At 49.4% G+C, this 17,820-nt stretch overlaps 2 protein-coding genes across 4 annotated transcripts in view; both read right to left on the reverse strand.

The window, feature by feature from the left end:
* Positions 1-1,234: 1,234 nt before the first annotated feature.
* On the reverse strand, positions 1,235-7,611 carry LOC113023466 (BTB/POZ domain-containing protein 3). The gene is made up of 5 exons (XM_026169485.2): positions 7,457-7,611; positions 6,913-7,134; positions 6,512-6,602; positions 4,376-4,494; positions 1,235-4,295 (listed from the first exon to the last, which is right to left on the reverse strand). Exons 2-5 carry the CDS (start codon positions 7,050-7,052, stop codon positions 3,263-3,265), a joined length of 1,383 nt encoding a protein of 460 aa, XP_026025270.2. The 5' UTR covers positions 7,053-7,134; positions 7,457-7,611; the 3' UTR covers positions 1,235-3,262.
* A 354-nt stretch (positions 7,612-7,965) lies between these two features.
* The window catches only part of LOC113023458 (striatin-like), a 34,546-nt gene continuing 24,691 nt past the window's right edge, over positions 7,966-17,820 (reverse strand). For 2 of the 3 annotated variants that reach the window (XM_026169467.2, XM_026169469.2), the window contains exons 7-18: positions 17,723-17,820; positions 15,864-15,977; positions 14,646-14,789; positions 14,429-14,565; positions 14,020-14,195; positions 12,602-12,649; positions 12,377-12,498; positions 12,122-12,289; positions 11,854-11,994; positions 11,229-11,330; positions 11,059-11,145; positions 7,966-10,763 (exon numbers count right to left, since the gene is read on the reverse strand). The exon at positions 17,723-17,820 is cut by the window's right edge and continues 65 nt beyond it. In XM_026169467.2, the coding sequence (XP_026025252.1) occupies positions 10,594-10,763; positions 11,059-11,145; positions 11,229-11,330; positions 11,854-11,994; positions 12,122-12,289; positions 12,377-12,498; positions 12,602-12,649; positions 14,020-14,195; positions 14,429-14,565; positions 14,646-14,789; positions 15,864-15,977; positions 17,723-17,820 (1,507 nt within the window). In that variant the 3' untranslated portion in view covers positions 7,966-10,593. The remainder of the gene's footprint in view (positions 10,764-11,058; positions 11,146-11,228; positions 11,331-11,853; positions 11,995-12,121; positions 12,290-12,376; positions 12,499-12,601; positions 12,650-14,019; positions 14,196-14,428; positions 14,566-14,645; positions 14,790-15,863; positions 15,978-17,722) is intronic. The other variant, XM_026169468.2, reaches the window with a different exon arrangement.

A 17,820-nucleotide genomic window follows, 5' to 3' on the forward strand; every position in this document is an offset into this window, starting at 1 on the left:
AGGTGGCGCTCCTCCTCCTCTCGGTCCTGCAGGAAATGCAGCGGAGGCGTCGCCCAGAGGGGAGCATTGAAATGCGGGGAGAAGAATGTGAGAGGGGTCGTTGATGATTTTGGCTGCCTGTCTGAGGCCTGTTGGCTGAAAACCTGTCAGTTCTGACAGGCCGATGACTGTAGAGCACGCTGATGCAGTGTGCTGCAGTCTGTTCCTGTATGAAGGCTGATGGAGAAGGTCATGATGCTTCCCTGGAAGGCATCGTAAAAAGTCATGATGATGGCTGTGCTGACTCCAAAGGAGTTGAGTTTCCTAAGGAGGTGTAGCCGTTGGTGGCACCTCCTGAGAATCTCCTCTGTGTTGGCAGAGAATCTCAGGAGGTTGTCAAAGATGCTTCCCAGGTATTTGTACTCCTCAGCTACCTCCACTAGCTTCCCGTGACTGAAGCAGCCAGATCCATCTGCCTGCTGGAGAAGGTCACCACCGCATTTCAATGCCTCCCCTCTGGGCGACGCCTCTCTTTGGTTTTGCTCACATTCAAGTTTGGGGCTGTCACACCTCTCTACAAACTCCTGCAGAGCGGCCCGTGGTGCTGTGAGGGCCTGACAGCAGTGACAGGAGAACTGTGTCGTCAGCATATTTCACCAGGTGACAGAAAAGCGTTATTATAAGTTAGAACACGTTATTATATGTAGAAACATTGAGGGTAAATCTTTGTTCATTCACACTGAGCCAAAGGTCAGATTATTTATGATTTCATTCAGTATTTAACCATTTTTACTCTTTACGTTTGTAATTTTTAATGAAGTTTTTGTTTTTCTCGTTTCCCAAACATTTTGGAAAAATGTCAGAATTTGAAGCTGTTATGTTGATGTTTGTAATCTGTAATCATGTGAAATAAACTGGATTCTTTCTTTCAAAGTTTGGATTTCATGACCTCCTTTTCCTGCCTGAAAGTTACCAGAAAATATTTGATAAAAAGTAAACTACGAATGAAATGTTTTCATAATTTATTTAATCAGAAAACATTTTTCTTACTTCAAATTTCATTTGTGCTTTCTCGCACAAACTTTGGTTTGATTCGTTTATCAAATCAAAGTTAATGGAAATGCAGTAAAATTCCATTTTTATGTGAATTTATTACATTTTTCATTCACAGACTCGCTGGAATCATTTCTTCCCTCTGAAACGTTCAGATGGGATTTTTTTCAGTGTGAGACAAAAACTGAGACTCAGAGAAAAATCCATCAAACCTTTTATTTCCAAATGTGTCACAGTAACACATCGATAAGGCCGCCGACTCACTGCACATTCTGGCTGAAACAGACGACAGGAAACAAACAAACAAACAAACAATGTCTTCGTCTACGATCACAAAAAAAAAAAAAAAAAAAAAAGTAGTAATTTTTCAGATTACACAAAGAAAAAGAGGAAGACGAGTAGTGTGTCACAGAAATCCATTTACACACCTTCAACAAAAACCTAGGATAACATAGGTACACATGTGATTTTCAAAGTAAGAGCCCGAGGATTTTAAACTACAAACTTAAATAGTTAAAAATCACAGGAACATTTCAGTGAAACGTCCTTTTAATTGCTTCAAACAAATCAGAAACAGAAAATCAGGAATGTGATGAACCGTCCACGAACACAAACTAAAATAAAACTTTGATTCCTTCATCAACAGCAGGAATGTTTAAGAATCTCACTTTTACAAATTTTATTAAATTCAAATGTTTTCTTTAAGGCAACAAACTGAAAACCTTCAGAGACGCTGCTCGCCCAGTCCTCCCAGTTTATGTTTGGAAGAATGGTAAATGGCCTGTATTTATATAGCGCTTTACTAGTTCCTAAGGACCCCAAAGCGCTTTACACATCCAGTCATCCACCCATTCACACACTGGTGATGGCAGCTACATTGTAGCCACAGCCACCCTGGGGCGCACTGACAGAGGCGAGGCTGCCGGACACTGGCGCCACCGGGCCCTCTGACCACCACCAGTAGGCAACGGGTGAAGTGTCTTGCCCAAGGACACAACGACCGAGACTGTCCAAGCCGGGGCTCGAACCGACAACCTTCCGATTACAAGACGAACTCCCAACTCTTGAGCCACGATCGCCCCAAGAAGTCCCCAAGTTCCTGAAAAATCTTAAAGCTCTGCTCCAGGAGAAGAAACCGTCTGACCAACCAAAATAAAACAGTTGCATTTGTGGGCTGCTTTATTTATTTATTTATTTATGGCACGTTTGCACCAAAAGGTATTATTGGAAATTCCTGTGTTTAAAAACAAAGTTTAAAACCTAAAACGAACAAAGCGTTCAGCAGAAACGAACAGATGCTGTGACTGAGGCCAACACAGCTGTGCTGAAGCTCAAACAGGGCTGTCGTGTAATACCACTCGGCACCACAAGAGGGTGCAGTGAGACCTGAACCGTAATAAAGCTTCCCAAGAACGTGAGGGTGGAACAGAGAAACAGTTCAGGTGAAAACATCTGGAGCAGAATTTCAGGATTTTAAAGTCGCGCGGCGCTGAGCTGGTGAACGTTTATATCAAACGCTCAGGAACCAGATCAGAGAGCGAAATATCCTGACAGCCGTGACAGAGCTCAGAGGAAAAACTCCCACAAACAGCTGAATCAGACTACAGGGAACATATTGTCCTCCTGCTTCAGAGCTGATGTTCACATTCAGACTGCAGCCACACAAAGTCAAATCACTGCTTGTGTCTCTTTAATTATCTGGTTAACGTCCACCGTGAGTAATAAAAGATGTGTTCGATCATCTCAGTGGCTTTTAAAAGCAAACACACTCGTCTGTACTTGCTTTTATCTGGTGACCTGAATATCTGATTGATTGTAGTTTTAGTGTTTAATCAATAGATATGATCGACAGCTTGTGGAAGTCCTCTGTGGTTCTGTGGACTGAACAGACTAACACAAGACCTTTAAACGGGGCTTTCAGACAGGATTGCACAGGTGTTTGTAGTGTGATGTCTGCTGACAGCTGTGGATTAATCTGCCACTGAAAGTAGTCCCGACCAACCTGAAGCCATCATCTTTTCTTCCAACTCCTACATAACGGAGACGATGAACACAGGCAGCGTTGGAGGGACGTCTTCTTGTTTCTTCACGTTTCCATCGAGTCGTCGTTGTTCCGTCTTTGAGGCTCAGCGAGTCCGTCTTTCCTTCGGTAACTTCCTGAGAACTCCACAGTTTTAAAGTCAACATGGCAGTGAAGCAGGAATCTCTGCGGCGCCCTCCGTTCCGCCCGTCAGGCGTAGAAGATGAGCTCGGGGATCTGGCCTCCCTGCACGCCAGTGCCGTTGGTGCTGTCGGAGGAGCACTGGAACTGGAAGGTCACTTTCCCACACTGCACCTCGGTCATGCCCTCCTGGCCGAAGTAGCTCAGCTCGTTGCCGTCCAGCACCACGCTGGCGGTGTAGAAAGTGTCCGGCTCGATCTGCACCGGGTACTCGAACGACACGGGGAAGGTGCTGCTCGAGCCGTCGGAGAAGTACTTGATGATGCGCTGGGCCATCGGTACGCCCTGGCGCTTCAGCTCAATCTTGGCGTTATATTCGGCCGAGCCGCAGCTGGAGCCGTACAGGCCGAAGCCGGCGATGAAGACGCGCTTGTCGACCGCGAACTGGATGCTGTCGCAGCGACCTCGGTACCGCCACTGGTTGCTCCTGTAAGCGCAAGACTGGAAGCGGTGGCAGCGTTGCGGCGACAGGCCTTTACGCGGTTTGGTGCAGAACAGCAGATCGGGCTTGTTGGCCGCGGTGTACCACAGGAAGATGTCATTGGTCTCGTTGAGCGTGAGCACGCCAGACTGCGCCGCCCCGTTGGCAAAGTCCTCCAGCGCCATGGCGGGGATGCGGATCAGGTAGATGGCCTTACCCAGCACCAGGCGCTTGTTCTCGATGGTTGGCGGCAAATCCTGCCTCTGACACTCGGCCTCGGCCCAGTTCAGCGCCGCCTCGAACACCACCATCTCTTTGGCGTTGAGCGTTTCCCGCCGCAGGATGCTCTCCAGCGTCTGGACGTCGATGTCGCAAAAACCCTCAGAGCGCAGCGCGAGCTCGGCCTGCGCGTCGATCACCTCCCAGCAGCGCTGCGTCAGGTCGGGTTCCTCGAACAAGCAGCTCTGCGACAGCAGCACGCAGGCGTTCTTTGCACTCAGGCTGGTCTCCAGGAAGTTGACGCAGGCTCGTGCCAGATGAGGTACGATGTACTTCTTGGCAGCATAGAGGGTGGCGAGCACCGTGTCGGCGCAAAGGTCGATCTCATCGCAGTAGATGTACCTGCGGAGGCAAAGGCACGGTTGTGGGTGAGCGGTCAGGTGTTTGTGTAACGAGGTAAACAAAATCAAAGGTTGACGCACTTCAACATGGCGAGGAAGGACGGTGGTTCTACGTCGGGGATGCGGATCTCGTCCTGATCCTCGGCCAGCTCGCCGTAGAACATGGCGTGGAAGACGGAGCTGCCGACAGCCAGGACGTACTGCCAGAACAGAGAACAACGAGGACGATGTCAGAGTCGAGAGTTACACTTTGAACACAACGACGCCCTGAGATTATCAAAGCTCAAAGAACAGGAGAACCACAACTGCATTTTATATCCTTTCACAACACTCGTGGTTACTTTAATTACCAATAAAAACAATATTATAAACTTCCAGGAATAACAAAAAACATGATGCTGATGTGCTGAGATTTAAACTGAGTCTAGCTGACGGGGGTGAAGTGGTGGCGAGTTTCAGACACGAGGCGTGGAGCAGCTGAAGGCTTATGGCGAGTAAACACTGGAGCCAGTGATGCTAGATCTGGTTAAAGCGCAGAACTCAAAGCGCTTTATACAACATTCACCCTCCCCCCTCTTAAGTGCTTTCTAGCTAACATTTACACTCTGACGGATGCTTCGGGGAGAAGCTTGGTATGTTGCCCACGGATACTTTAGCATGCAGTCAGAAATCAAACCAAACTTTAATTCATAGATGCCCTGATCTCCGGCCACTGACGCAATGCTCTACATTCTGATTACAGACAAACTGTTCACTGAGTGATTTGACACAGCCTGGTGTTCACATGCAGATCAAGGCTGTATCTGTTCTACGCTCTTTTATGGACCGTGGCATCGTATTTTTGATCCTTTTAGTTGTATGCTCATCTAATGGCTGAGCACTGATTACATACGACAGGCAAACACTTTTAAATTTAAGACTCTCCCATTCGTCGCGGGCTGATCCTTGCTGGAATCTGGGCGACGCCAGCCCGCCCTGACCGGACCCTCCGACCGGCTTCTTCCACCTACCTCTTCCTAACCAAGAAACGCTACAGGAAACGCGGTAGAAGGAGCGGCCGTCGCGTTCGCCTCAGGGTCTACTTTGAAGCCAGAGCCACTGGCTACCCACATGCCAGCCTGGACATTTGATCTTCTTTCCCTCCTTGCAGGAGCGCTCTGATGCTAAGTTGCTCACCCACCGTTCGATCTGCTCGGCTGACCATGAAGCTTACCCTTCCCTTCCTGTGGCATGTTTTCCTGCTGGGGTTTGGATAACATCGCTCCAACGCGGATTTTGCTGAAGCAACCTAAGTGTCCTACGACGCACCACCCGTGGCGATTTAGCCCCTAGGATACGGATGGCATTGCTCAATGTCAGGTCGCTGGTCAATAAGACCTTTCTCTTAAACGACTTCCTCTCCACTAACGGGATTGATGCTTTATTCCTGACTGAAACCTGGATTTGTCCTGGTGAGCTCATCCTTTTTTCCGATCTTCTTCCATCGGATTGTGTCGCTTTTAGCTCACCAAGGATTACTGGTAGGAGTGGCGGCGTAGCCTCGGAGATGACTCTGCGTGGTGGTTTACCGACTGCCTAAATATAGCAAATGTTTTATCACGGACTTTGCTGATCTCCTAGGTTCGGTTCTTTTTAAATTTGGTTGTGTTCTCATTGTCGGTGATTTTATCATACACAGTTGCTGTAAGGATGACCCCTTTGCTAAAGACTTCCTCGCTTTAACGGACTCTTAACCTGGTTCAGTGGGTTAATGACCCAACGCATGTTAAAGGACTTGTTTTTTCATATGGTCTGGACATTTGTGAATGAATATTTTGTCTTCTTTTGCAGCCATTCTTTCCCGAACCTCCTTGAAGCTGTTTGTTGTTATTGTGTTGCTGTGATATTCTGGTTTTATAGTCAGCTCCATGCGAACATGGTTTCTGCTAAACCGCGACAGCCTTTCATTAACTACTGATCGCTCCAGTGTTCAGAAATCAGCTGAGTCTTTAGCTAGAATCATGTGACCACAGATGTCCTTATTCAGCCTGCTCTGAGATCTTACTGAGACCAGTCTGTGCTCCTCACTGTATTTCTGACCTTCAGGCGGTGATGTCCTAACGTTTGCAGAGACTCAGCTGAAAGCATTAGAGTTGATAAAGCTGCCTGAGGAGCGAGCTGGTTGTGAGTGCTGAGCAGAATCTTCTGTGCTCTGAAACTGTCGAGTGTTTGCGTTACCTTGTGTCCGGGCACCCGCTGCGTCCCCCCCGGTGGTCCCACGACAAAGTGAACATCTGCCATCATCTCATTGTTGAACATGACTGAATTCCTATAAGAACACAGCAGTTTTGAGGGTTTGCTTAATGAAAAGACACCAAAGCAGGAGCAACCTGTCAGACCTGCAAACTCATCTTTCAAATACAGAAATGCTGGATGTGTGTCTGAGAAAGCTGCATGATGATTGAGGGTGAACTAAACATCCAGGACCCGTTCTCGGGGCTCTCACATTCTTGCAGCCGAGCATTTTAAAGTAATTTTTAAAAAGTCTTTTGCTTTTTAAATTCCGCTGCTGGCTTTTTCGGAGAGAATTTTAATCCTTTCTCTCTAGTGCTGGATCTCGGCCTCCTCCACACACCCACCTCTCTCTGATGGTGGGGTACAGGCCCTGCCAGTTACAGCTGGTGATGCTGGTGTTGTTGTTGGTGAGGTTCTGCTGCTGGTACTGCTGCACGGAGGCGGCCGGGACCAGCTTCTTGGTGGGAAACAGCTCCGCAGCCATCGTCCTGCAGTCAGACCGCGAACCCGCTCATGGCAGCCCGGGGAGCCGGTGCCACTGGAGGCCGGAGAGGAGAAGAGGAGCGCTGGGAAGAGAAACCAGAGTCTGCTTAAAACCCGCAGGATTTTAGCTGCGCGGAGCTAACATTAGCACAGCCAAACACATCTCGATACTTTCACCAAGTGTTTCAATAAAAGCGACAACAAATGACAAATCTGCAGCAGTAAAACCCCGAACCGGTGTGAGCAGGCAGCCCGACCCCGGAGTCCAAAATAAAAACTCATCTTATAAACGTGTTCCGTTTGTTAGCAGGTTTATGCTAAGCTAACTGAGTTATTTGCCACTTTAAAAAGTTCATTTCGCTTCTAAACTTCAGCCGTTTGTTAAATCGGTGCGTTAACACTCACCGTAAAGCCGCACAGATGTGCTTTCAATTATTTCCTCCTCATAAAACACGGTGTGTTGCTTTTTTTGTGCGTTTAGCGGAGCAGCTCTTGTTTCCCTGCAGGAGCCGCAGGCCTGTCAGCCAATCAGAGCGCAGCAGCGCCACACAGAGGCTTCTTCGTTTCCGTTTGGGAATCCAGCCTGAAGGCGAATCAGCGCCACCTGGCGGACCAGCGCTGCTTAAAAACCTGGTTTCTAAACCTTCAACAAGCAGCTTAAAACTGTTAATATTTATTACATAAAATAATAAAAATAATTGATAGCCAGTCTAACTACAGAGTCTGGTCAATAATAATTATAGTGGTCGAGACTTAGATAAACAAGAAATCAACCAATAAGATAGCAGAAAATCTTTAAAAAACCAAACCTATGTGATAATCTGAGAGAAACTAAACTGACCGACTTCAGAGTGTTGTTTTTCCGTCTCTCGTTCCCGTCAACACTTAGAAAACAACAATGAAACCACGCAGGATGATATACAACATATTTCTTTATTGTTACTGATAAATCTGTCACTCTCCCACTCTGAAGGCAAAAAGACACAAAAAAGCCAAAACACAGTGTGTGAACTGTATGTACAGCCCGAGCAGCTCCCGTCGTCCCTCCTGCAGTTTCACAACAAAACACATCCACAGTTTACAGGCAGGATTCAGTCTGGAGTTCAGCTCACAGAAGATTTCATCTGCAAACACTGCACAGAGACGGAGCCGCGTCCCCGAGTTTATCACCGAAGAGGAAGCAATGAGACGTGGTTACAGGAGGACATGTTGGCCTCTGTTAAAGGAGTCAGGATTCATTTTTATTCAGCTTTAAAATAAACTAAAGATATGATGGAAGCAAATTAAAATAAATACATTTTGTGCACTTTGTCAAAACTCACACTCTGAAACCTGTTGTTGCTCCACCAGACTTAGAAATATAAATGTGCTCCAGTGTGAGTCTGCTTGTTTTGCTCTGCAGGTTTCTGTCAGCGCTGAGAGAAAACCCGGCAGAACAGAACAGGAAGGAGAGCAAATTTAATCAGTTACACTCAGTGAAGCTGAAAGTCTTCAGTTCATCCAGATGAAGACGTATGAAAGACTGACGACAAACTGAAACTAATTTTGGGCAACAGAAGCTTCATAAGTGAGCGAGCGGCGTCTGTGCAGATTAGTACAAATCTTTAAACTTCTGAACCATTTAGGAACTCAGCGCTGACTCCATGTTGCTCTCAGCGGGCAGCTGAACATCATTTTCAACAAACTATGAATGTTTTTGGCAACTTTGCAACATAAAAATAAAAGCTGCCATCACACGTGTTCAATCTAAAGCTGTGCTGTCGTCACTGAGAAAAGACTGAGACATTTAAGAAGCTGAAAACCATCAAACGTTTGTTATCTTCGACACACGACTACACGACGCAGACGCTCTACAATCTGTCAAACCGATGAGTTGTTTTTGTTTAACGGGATGAGGCAGTGAGGATTGAAAACGTCCACAACTTCCTTTTATGGAAGAAAAAAACAAAAACGAATTGAATTGATTCATTTTAATGCAGAAATCAGCCAACTGTGTGGATATGCCCTTACTTTGGAAACCAAACAGGAAGTTGCCCGCTCGTATCGCGGACAAAACTTTTGAAAACAGCCTCGAACACAGACGCGTGCAGGTAAAGGTGAAAGTCGTGGATAAAAAGCTTTTACAGGAAGCGTTCACGTCTCTGTACAGACTGCATTCATGCTCCACACGAGTTTACAGGAAACACTCAACCTTTGAACTTTCTGCTCACCGACCCGTTGAAACCGCCCTAAATACACTCTTTACACCAGTTAATAAATAGATTTGCTTTAATACCTAAAACTGTACACACATATATCTGTTAAGTCTTTGTACACGCCGACCGTTTCACACCACGATGGGAAGCAGCTGCTTTCTGAGACGATGCGTTTGGTTAAAAAACACAGAAGTCGTTAAAACATCAGCAGAAACCCCGAAAAGAAGAAACGACACGTTCAAGTAAAACAGAATAAAAAAGATCCGCCTCACAAACCGAACTGGAAAGCAGATCTGCGGGCGCAGCACAGGTGTTACTCAGGTATGTTACAAGAAGGTAATTAGCATTGGCAACAGCAGGCGGCGGGATGAGTCGGAGGCGTCCGGGCCGATCCGTCTGATTTCTGGGGACAACAGCGTCGCCGCAGGGTCACGCCCACAAAAGCAGCCACATATCTTACAACCCGTGAGTGAGTGAGGAGAACCTTCCAGGTGAGGTTTCCCAAAACGTCCCTGTTAGCGCCGCTCAGGGTTTGGAACAGAGCGCTCAGCGGATCAGAGATCGATGAGCAGCGTCTCGGAGGAGGAGGAGCCAAAGAAACCCCATCAGAGCTCAGGTGCAGCCAAACGGCCTCTGTTGTCCAGTGAAGGATTACTGCTCAGTCCCAGCAGGTGGCGCCCTCTCAGGTTAACCCCGCCCTCTCCAGTGAGGACCTTCATGTTCGGATGTTTGGGGCTGGAGCCAATCAGGCGCCGATTCTCTTTAATGTTGCTTCCCACCGAGCGCCAGTCATCGCCAACAGCAGGGACGAGAACCTGATGGACCCAACTAGGGACGGCGACCGTGATTGGCCAAAGTTCCTGCCTGTGTGGGCGTGGCTCAGGTGGAGCACATTAAAGGCGGGGACAGATCCAGGACTGTCCTCGCCGCCGCTCAGCTCAGGACGGACAGACTAACAAACGGAGGTCGTGTGAAGGTTAAACTTGGCCGCCATCACCTCCCAGTCCCGACTCGTCTCCGGCGTCTCGGGTTTCTTCTGAGCGTCCGACAGAAAGAAGGCACATTACGATGAGACGTCTGCGGCGAGCCCGGAGCTGTTCGAGGGAGAACGCACGCCGCGGCCTACCGCGTGATAACTTCTTCCCCTCACTCAGAGGTCAGTTTGTTTTGTGGATCCAGGCCAGCCCGAGTCCAGCAGGGGGCGGGGCTTAACATGAGAAGAATCTTAAGGGGGGGGGCGTGGGGGGGATTGAGTGGGGTCACCTTCTGCAGAGGAAGCGACCTCCATCTGTCCAAAAATAAGAACCCCACCGAGAACGTTGGGGCGGTCAGCTGACCACATTCAGGTCATACGAAGACTTTGGCGAGCGCGTCGGCCCCGGCGCTGCCGATGTAGCACTTGGTGGGATGGAACGCCACGTCGTGGATGGACTCCTCGAACTTCTTACGATGTGCTGTGAACTCCTGGATGCAGGTTTTACTCTCCATGTTCCACAGACGGATCGAGCAGTCGTGACCTGACGGGAAGAGAGACAGCCAATCAGCACAGAGCAGCACTGTAAATAAAGATGGAGGCCGTTACAGGACAAACAAACGATTGTTATTGTTGTTACATGGATACGTTTGTGTTTTTCATCATAAACGGACACTTCCTGGTTTCCTGATGCTGCGATTGGCTCGGCTGTGAGAACAGCGCGTTTTACTCCAGAGCTCTTAGAGTGAAAATAATAAATACAGGAAGTACCCGTAGGCTCTTTATAAAGTCTGATAATATTATGGGATGTGCCAGCTGGCGTGCGCTCGGATACTTACTTCCTGACATGAGGTAAAGGCCGTTTGGATCCACAGCGAGACTGGTGACAGCGTCCAGGTGGGCGACCATGGCGTGGATGAGCTTACCTTCAGTTTGAAACACGGTTAAAGTTTAAATTTGATCTGCGAGGCAACGAAAGAAGCGAAGCTGAGGACACGTCACAGCGTACCTGTGTTGTTATCGAAGAACTGGATGTGGCGGTCCTCCTGAGCGGTGATGGTGATCGGCAGCGTGGGATGGCTCAGCACTTTGTTGATCTTGCAGGGAGCTTCTGCGTGGAGGCGGGCGTGAGGAGGAAGGAGAACATTAGCAGTAAATACGTGTAAGCGTCAGAGCATCAGCTCGGCCTGCGGACGGCGCCGTGACACCGACGACGCTTCGAAACGGCAGCAGAATTAACTGGCAGACGCACAAACGAAAGTCTCTGCGAACTTCTCGTCGACACATCTGAAGCCTGCTTCATCCTGCTCATTGGTGAACGTGATTTAGAGGCGGAGCTCTGCAAACGCCGTTGGGACGCAGAGCAAAACAAACGTCGTAAACTCAGATTTTACTCACAGCAGAACAAAGAAAACGGAGCGGAGACATTTTTAGAAAGAGACGGCCGGAGGAGCCCTCAGCAGCTGATCGGGTGTCAGCAGGTCGGTCACATGATCGGGGATAAACAGACTCACGCGGACGGTTCGTTTCCTCAGTTTGAACATGTGACGTGTTTCTGTCGTGAGTAAAATGTCTGTTTTTATTCACGCTCTTTGTTCTCGGGTTGTAAATACTCGCCGAGCTCGTGGTCGTACCTGGAGGACCGGCCGACTCCAGCTTCAGGACGAGCTGCTGCGTCTCCATGTTGAAGAGTCCGATGTGTCCGGTGTCGAAGGACGTCACCATGTGAGCCGGCTCGCTGCTCACCAGGTCGACCGAGGTCGGGACTCCGAGCTCTGAGAGAGAGGCAGAGACTCAGCACAGCGCCACTTAAGCTCCTCCTCCTCGAGGAGTAACTAAAGGGACATAAAACTGCGCCTCCTTGAAGCTGCGGTGCAGATGTTCTCACAGATGTTCTCTTACCTCCTCGCTCGTTGAAAACAGCGAGAGACGGCGAGGTGTCGGCGGCGCTCCACAGCCGCACCGTCCCGTCGGCCGAGCAGGAGAGGAGGCGGCGGTGAGCCGAGCTGTAGACCACACCCCACACCGCGTCCGTGTGACCGCACAGCGCCCCCCGCAGGACGGACGGCTCTGCAGAGGAAACGAGAGCAAATCCTCACGTGAAGATGTGAACACAGAGCACGACGAAGGCGTGTGCTGGGAGGAGCCGGGTCGTACCATACGAGTCGTAGGGGTCGATGTTGGGGTTGGGGGTGTTCCAGCTCTGAATGGTGCCGTCTACGCCCCCGCTGAAGCACTGCTCGCCGCTCGAGCTCATGGTGACGCACAACACGGCTCCGCTACAGGACGAAATCAGAATGACAGACACTTACGTTGGTTTTATGACCGCATGAACGGAGTCGGGCTGAAGGTGGGCGGTGCTGGGAACGCTCCCACGCTCACCTGTGGGCTCGGAATGTGTAGATGGGCTCCACGTCCAACGCCGCGCACCTGAGGACCGAAGCAGAGGAGTGAGACCGCCGGCTTCTAAAAGCCGTGTTCGTTTGTCCTGTAACATCAGCTCAGGCTGCAGACTGCACGATGCCACAGAAGCCCCGCCCAACTGCAGTTTAAACCTGTTTGTGAGGGGCAGCCAATCAGAGGAAAGTTTGCTTAACCCTTTAGAGCCGGTCGGAGCGGACACGCTCCATTTTGCGTAACTATTTTTAAATCCCGGTAGCACTGCAACCATGTAAGCTAGCGCAATAAAAAAATTTTTGCATATGAAGCCGGAGGAGTTGTACTTACATCTGATGCCATCAGCTTGTCCTCGGTCACGGTTTCCTTCCACATAAAGCTTTGCAAAAACTGCATAAAAGCACTTGTAGCAACAAAAACATGATATTCCAGAAACACGCTTTGCCGATCGATCAGCTGTTTGTAACACTTCCTACGTCTATCAGCGCGAACTATCACATGACCGCATGACCTGCCCGAAACCGGAAGTGATGTCATTTTGCGGAAATGTAGTTTTTTACCATCAGGGCCTTATGAGCCTATACTGGTGTTTTCAAAAGTTATCTTTGACTTTATGACTTTGTGTCGTTTCTGGGATGCTGAGGACTCATATTGCACTGCTGGAAATAGTTTATTTTGATGCATATGCTGCTTTTTTGCAAATTTGCATTATAATATTTATTTTTGTTTTTCCTGCAGTGTATAAAAATTTGTGTATTTCAAAAATAAAATTATGAAGACACTCAAAAACTAGTTTGTGAAACTTTTTTGTATTTACAGTTTTGAGGGATAGGCCTCTTAAATTTCTCTAACTAGAAATATATGTTAAAAAAACAAAAAGATTTTCAATTTTTTTGCAGTTTATTGCACTTTTTTGCAATTTATGTAATTACTATGCACCTAATGCAGACATATTATTACAATTTGGGCTGTAATGGTTGTATTGATGTATAGCAGCTTGAAATGCTCCAAAAAATGGCTCCACAGCAGGTAAACATATAATATAAGCTCTGGCGGACTTGGTTCTATGTCAGGTCTTAAAGGGTTAAAGGGAGAGGAGCTACAACGACTTGTTTCACAGAGGGGATAAACCGAGGCTCAGGATCATAATCAGAGGAGGATTCTTTTGAGGAATCATGCAAAGCTACGTTAGCAGAGTCTACATTTGGATCCACGAGCCAGGCCAGCAGTCCCTCTCAGAGCGTTTTCAACTTCAGGGGCGGTATCTCGCTCAGGGGGACCGCCGCCGTTCGACCCCATGACCTTCCGATCATGGGGCCACTCTACACAACCACTCTGCCTACTGAGCTGTCCCTGCCCTGTTTCAGAGAATACGTGTGTGATGGCAAAACGTGGAGTCTCACTTCTTGGCGGGCGCCGTCTTCTGGAGGTTCCACAGTTTGAGGGTGTGATCCTCGGAGGCGGTGACCAGAACCGGCTCCACCGGGTGGAAGGCCAGACTGCGCACCGAGTCAAAGTGGCTCCGCAGGGTAAACTTCGGGTTCCACGTCTTCCTCAGTGCATCTTTGTTGTTGGCGATCTGAGGGAGGGAAAAGGTCTCATTAAGCTCTCTGATAGGTTAGAATCAGCTGTGGGGGCGGAGCTCTATGTCAGGGTGCAGGAGCACTGTGGAAACACCCCTTGAATATTCAAAACAAAACAAACCACGAGTGGAATCAGGTTTTACTCGCTGCTCTTCATCTTTTCTTTCTGGGATTATGTCCACGAGGGGGCGTGGCCTGAAGCAGCCTGTGACAGGTTAACGTTACTCACGTCGTACATCAGGCCCTCGGCCTCGTTAGCAACGGTCAGTCCGGCCAGCTCTCCCAATCCGAGCTCGTTAGAAACCGCCTCGTCCACTCTGCCCAGAATGAACGACTTCCCCGACGACGGCAGGAACGTCATCGCCTCTGCAGGACGGAAACAGGAAACGTTTGAACATTCACGTCACTCACACATGACCGCTGAGCCGAGACGGAGGGAGGGCTACCATCATCGGGGCGTCCGACTTCGTGCTCGTTCAGCCTGGGCACGCTCGACCGAGAGGGGGGCGTCACGGCCGGCTGCATGGAGGGCAGGTCCTCGGCGTCCCGCAGGTTAGCCAGCATGTCCTGCAGCTTAGACCGGTTTGGTCCTGCAGGAGGAAGAAGAGAGACGAGAGAGGATGAGGAGGGGACAGGAAGCCCGATGAAGGCGGGAGAACAACGACGTTTGGAGGGAGAGATGAAAAATAAAACGTGAAACGTGAAGATGGAAAGAAGGAGCGGCAGCGGCTCTGCGAGGCATCGATGGCAAACAAAAGCAGAGAAACAAAGAAGACGAGCGAAGAGCAGGAAGGACAGAAACCTGCCGGACAGACGGCGACACGATGCAGATGAGTCGCTGCCATCGCAACACGAGCACGGACGGAAACCAACAGGAAGTAAAAAAACCTGAAGATAACCCAAAGAACATAACCTGACGCAAACCAGGGCGCAGTTTCCACAGCGCAATAAAGTTTCCTACAAATCATCTCAGTTTGAAAAGCACACTGATGGTCCAGCTGTGAAGGAGGACACTGTGGTATCTGCACATCTGGACGGCGTGAGCATTAAAGCGGCTCAGGTCTTACAACCTTCCACTCCACCGTCTTACGCTCCAGCACAACCAGAGCGCCACGCCTCAGTGACTGCAGTTCCTCTAACATGCAGCAGAGGCAGCAGTGAGTCAGTCCCCACAGACTCGTGTTCAAACTTTACAGCAGAAACAAACGTGTTTACAGCCTGATACACAAACTGTTTGATCTCTCTGTAACCTGATAACTCATTTAAAGTTTGCATTATGAGGGGCGTGGCCTCTTTGACTGTCACCTGCAGCTGCTAGCTGTCTGCTAGACTTCACCTCAGCTAACTGTCGTCCCTCGACTGTTCATCTTTTGTATACAGCCTCCTAACTGACCCTTGAAACGGTTGGATGCTACGACAGCTTCATTCATAAACCAAACAGAGGGTGGAGGCGAATCCTCCAATGAGATTTCCCAAATAACAAAGCTGCCATCTAACATGTGACACACAGAGGACCAGTGATGGGACTGAGGCGATGTGAGGAGGGAAAACTTAGAGGTGGAAAAGAGAATAAATAGTTTATTATTACAGGAAGAGGGTGAGGGGAACAAAAGGTAAAGAGGGTGAGGAGGGAGGATGAAGCACAGGCCTGCAGCACGACTTACTCTTCACCCCCTTCTTGCCCTTGCGTTCCTTCCTGTACTGCTCCTTGAGCTGGGCTATCAGCCCCTGGTCCACATCCCAGGCCATTTCACCCAGAGGAGACTGCTCTTCCTTCTCTACAGGACGGAGGGGAGGAGGCGGGGAGGAGGGGAGGGAGGAGAAGGGAGGGAGGGGAGGCAGAAACATGTTGTGAGTGTCTGGATGCAGTACAGTTCAAATCCATCCCTGAGGGAGACGTGATGACGAGCGAGGAACCTCAGACAGACGGGGGTAGCCCAGCTACGCTGTCGCTTTCATCTGCCAGCTGACCTCGCTCTACGGCGCCCCCTGTGCTTTACACACGTGTGCAGAGCCAGGCCAGCGGTCCCTCCCTCCTGTGAAACCTCGGCTAACCGCGTCCCGCGGAAACACGACGACGGCTGCAGAGGCAGCGAGTTGAGCGCCTCCTACAGGCGAGAAGGATGCAAAGATTCCTCCTGTACCATTCATCCCAGATAACCTCAACCAAAGACGAAGGCGACCTCACAGAATCTGCTCACCGTCTTACATCAACTTTAAAAATGTGCTGAATCTGTGTCTGTACGAGCGGGTCCAGGATTAACGATGTTTTTGTCCCTCGCAGAAAACACTCAGACCCAGAAGGAATCAGCTGGACGCTTCGTCCCACGTGAAGCTGAAAGCGTGAACGCGCTTTTTTCACATTTCCTCCAGTGAATCATCAGAGAAATCAAACATTCACATCGTGATGCAGCGAGTTGATCTGCGCCGTCTGAACAGCTTAAAGGTGTTTTTCACGCTCAAGTCATGAGACAAAGGATGCTTTCTGTAAAAAACCATGAGAGTCGAGACGCAGTCAGTTTATTCTGTTTCCTGTTAATCCTGCAGTTATTCACCTTCTTCTGTTCATGAGCTTCTACATTTTAAACAGTAAACCGGCTGTTCAGACTCTGCCTCTCCTCCGCTGTAGGGGGCGCAGTTCCACAGGTGTAGAAGCAGTCTGATGGGGACAAGCATTATCTGTACAAGGTCAAAGGGCACACCGGGCTCCACAGATAAGCGTGCAGTGACGGAAGCTGCCATGGTAACGGCGAGCTGAATGAAAGGTGAGAGGACGATGGAGCTGAGACGGGCAGCTCCATCATAACCGAGCAGCCAAACGGGTTTTATCTGCGCTCGGCTGCTGTAATATCTCAGTGTGAAGGCGGAGGCAGCGTCACAGACCGCACTTCAAGATGGAAACGGCGTTAAAGCGGAGACGAAGCTCGGCGCTGCGGCCTTTCACGCCGTGAGCACACAGTGAGACCCGCTGCACTGAGTCAGCGCTCCTTTACTATCTCGACTCGAGTGTTGAATCACCGAGCGCGTGGGGAGCTCTCCGTCATTGGCCGAATGACACTGGACCGGTTGCTAAGCAACAGCAGAAAAAGGGTTTCTTTATGTAAACACAGAGGACGGCGGGTCAGGACGAGCTTCGGTTTGTTTTACCTTCACGAAAAAGACGTCTGCAAAAAAGAGCTGAAACGTAACTTTATTACAAACTCGTTTAAAAACGATCAGAATTAAACTCACAGCTTTCACAGGTGCTGCACGGATGCTTGACAAAACAAAGACACTTCCTGTTTGCTCTTTCTAACCTCACTCCTCCAACTTATTAACATTAAGAAAAGTTTCTAAAGGTCAAGTTTGCCTCAAATCTGCCAGTGACCTGCAGGTCGCTGTAGACAGGAAACTGGAGTTCCACAGGGCGCGACTGCGGGTCCTCCTGCATTCACGCTCTGAACTCCGGAGTCGTCTTTTACCACTGTGGTTAAAGCTTCACTCGCTAACGTTCTGATGCTCTGAAACCCATCGGGCGACTCACCCCACTCGCCGCTGTCATCCCCGCTCCTTGACTCGGGCGATCCGTCCAGCTCGTCTGGACTCGCCAAGAAATCAAAACCCTTCAGCGCCTCCTCCGTG

This window comes from Astatotilapia calliptera, chromosome 6 (assembly GCF_964374335.1).
Source record: "Astatotilapia calliptera chromosome 6, fAstCal68.1, whole genome shotgun sequence".
Classification (NCBI taxonomy): Eukaryota; Metazoa; Chordata; class Actinopteri; order Cichliformes; family Cichlidae; genus Astatotilapia; species Astatotilapia calliptera.

Excerpts from the sequence above, each read along its gene's own strand:
- LOC113023466 (XM_026169485.2), bottom strand. The coding sequence starts at position 7,052 with ATGGCTGCGGAGCTGTTTCCCACCAAGAAGCTGGTCCCGGCCGCCTCC. Across the intron at positions 6,603-6,912 it reads TACCCCACCATCAGAGAGAG|GAATTCAGTCATGTTCAACA; the intron begins GTGGGTGTGTGG and ends GTGTTCTTATAG. Across the intron at positions 4,296-4,375 it reads TCCTTCCTCGCCATGTTGAA|GTACATCTACTGCGATGAGA; the intron begins GTGCGTCAACCT and ends TTGCCTCCGCAG.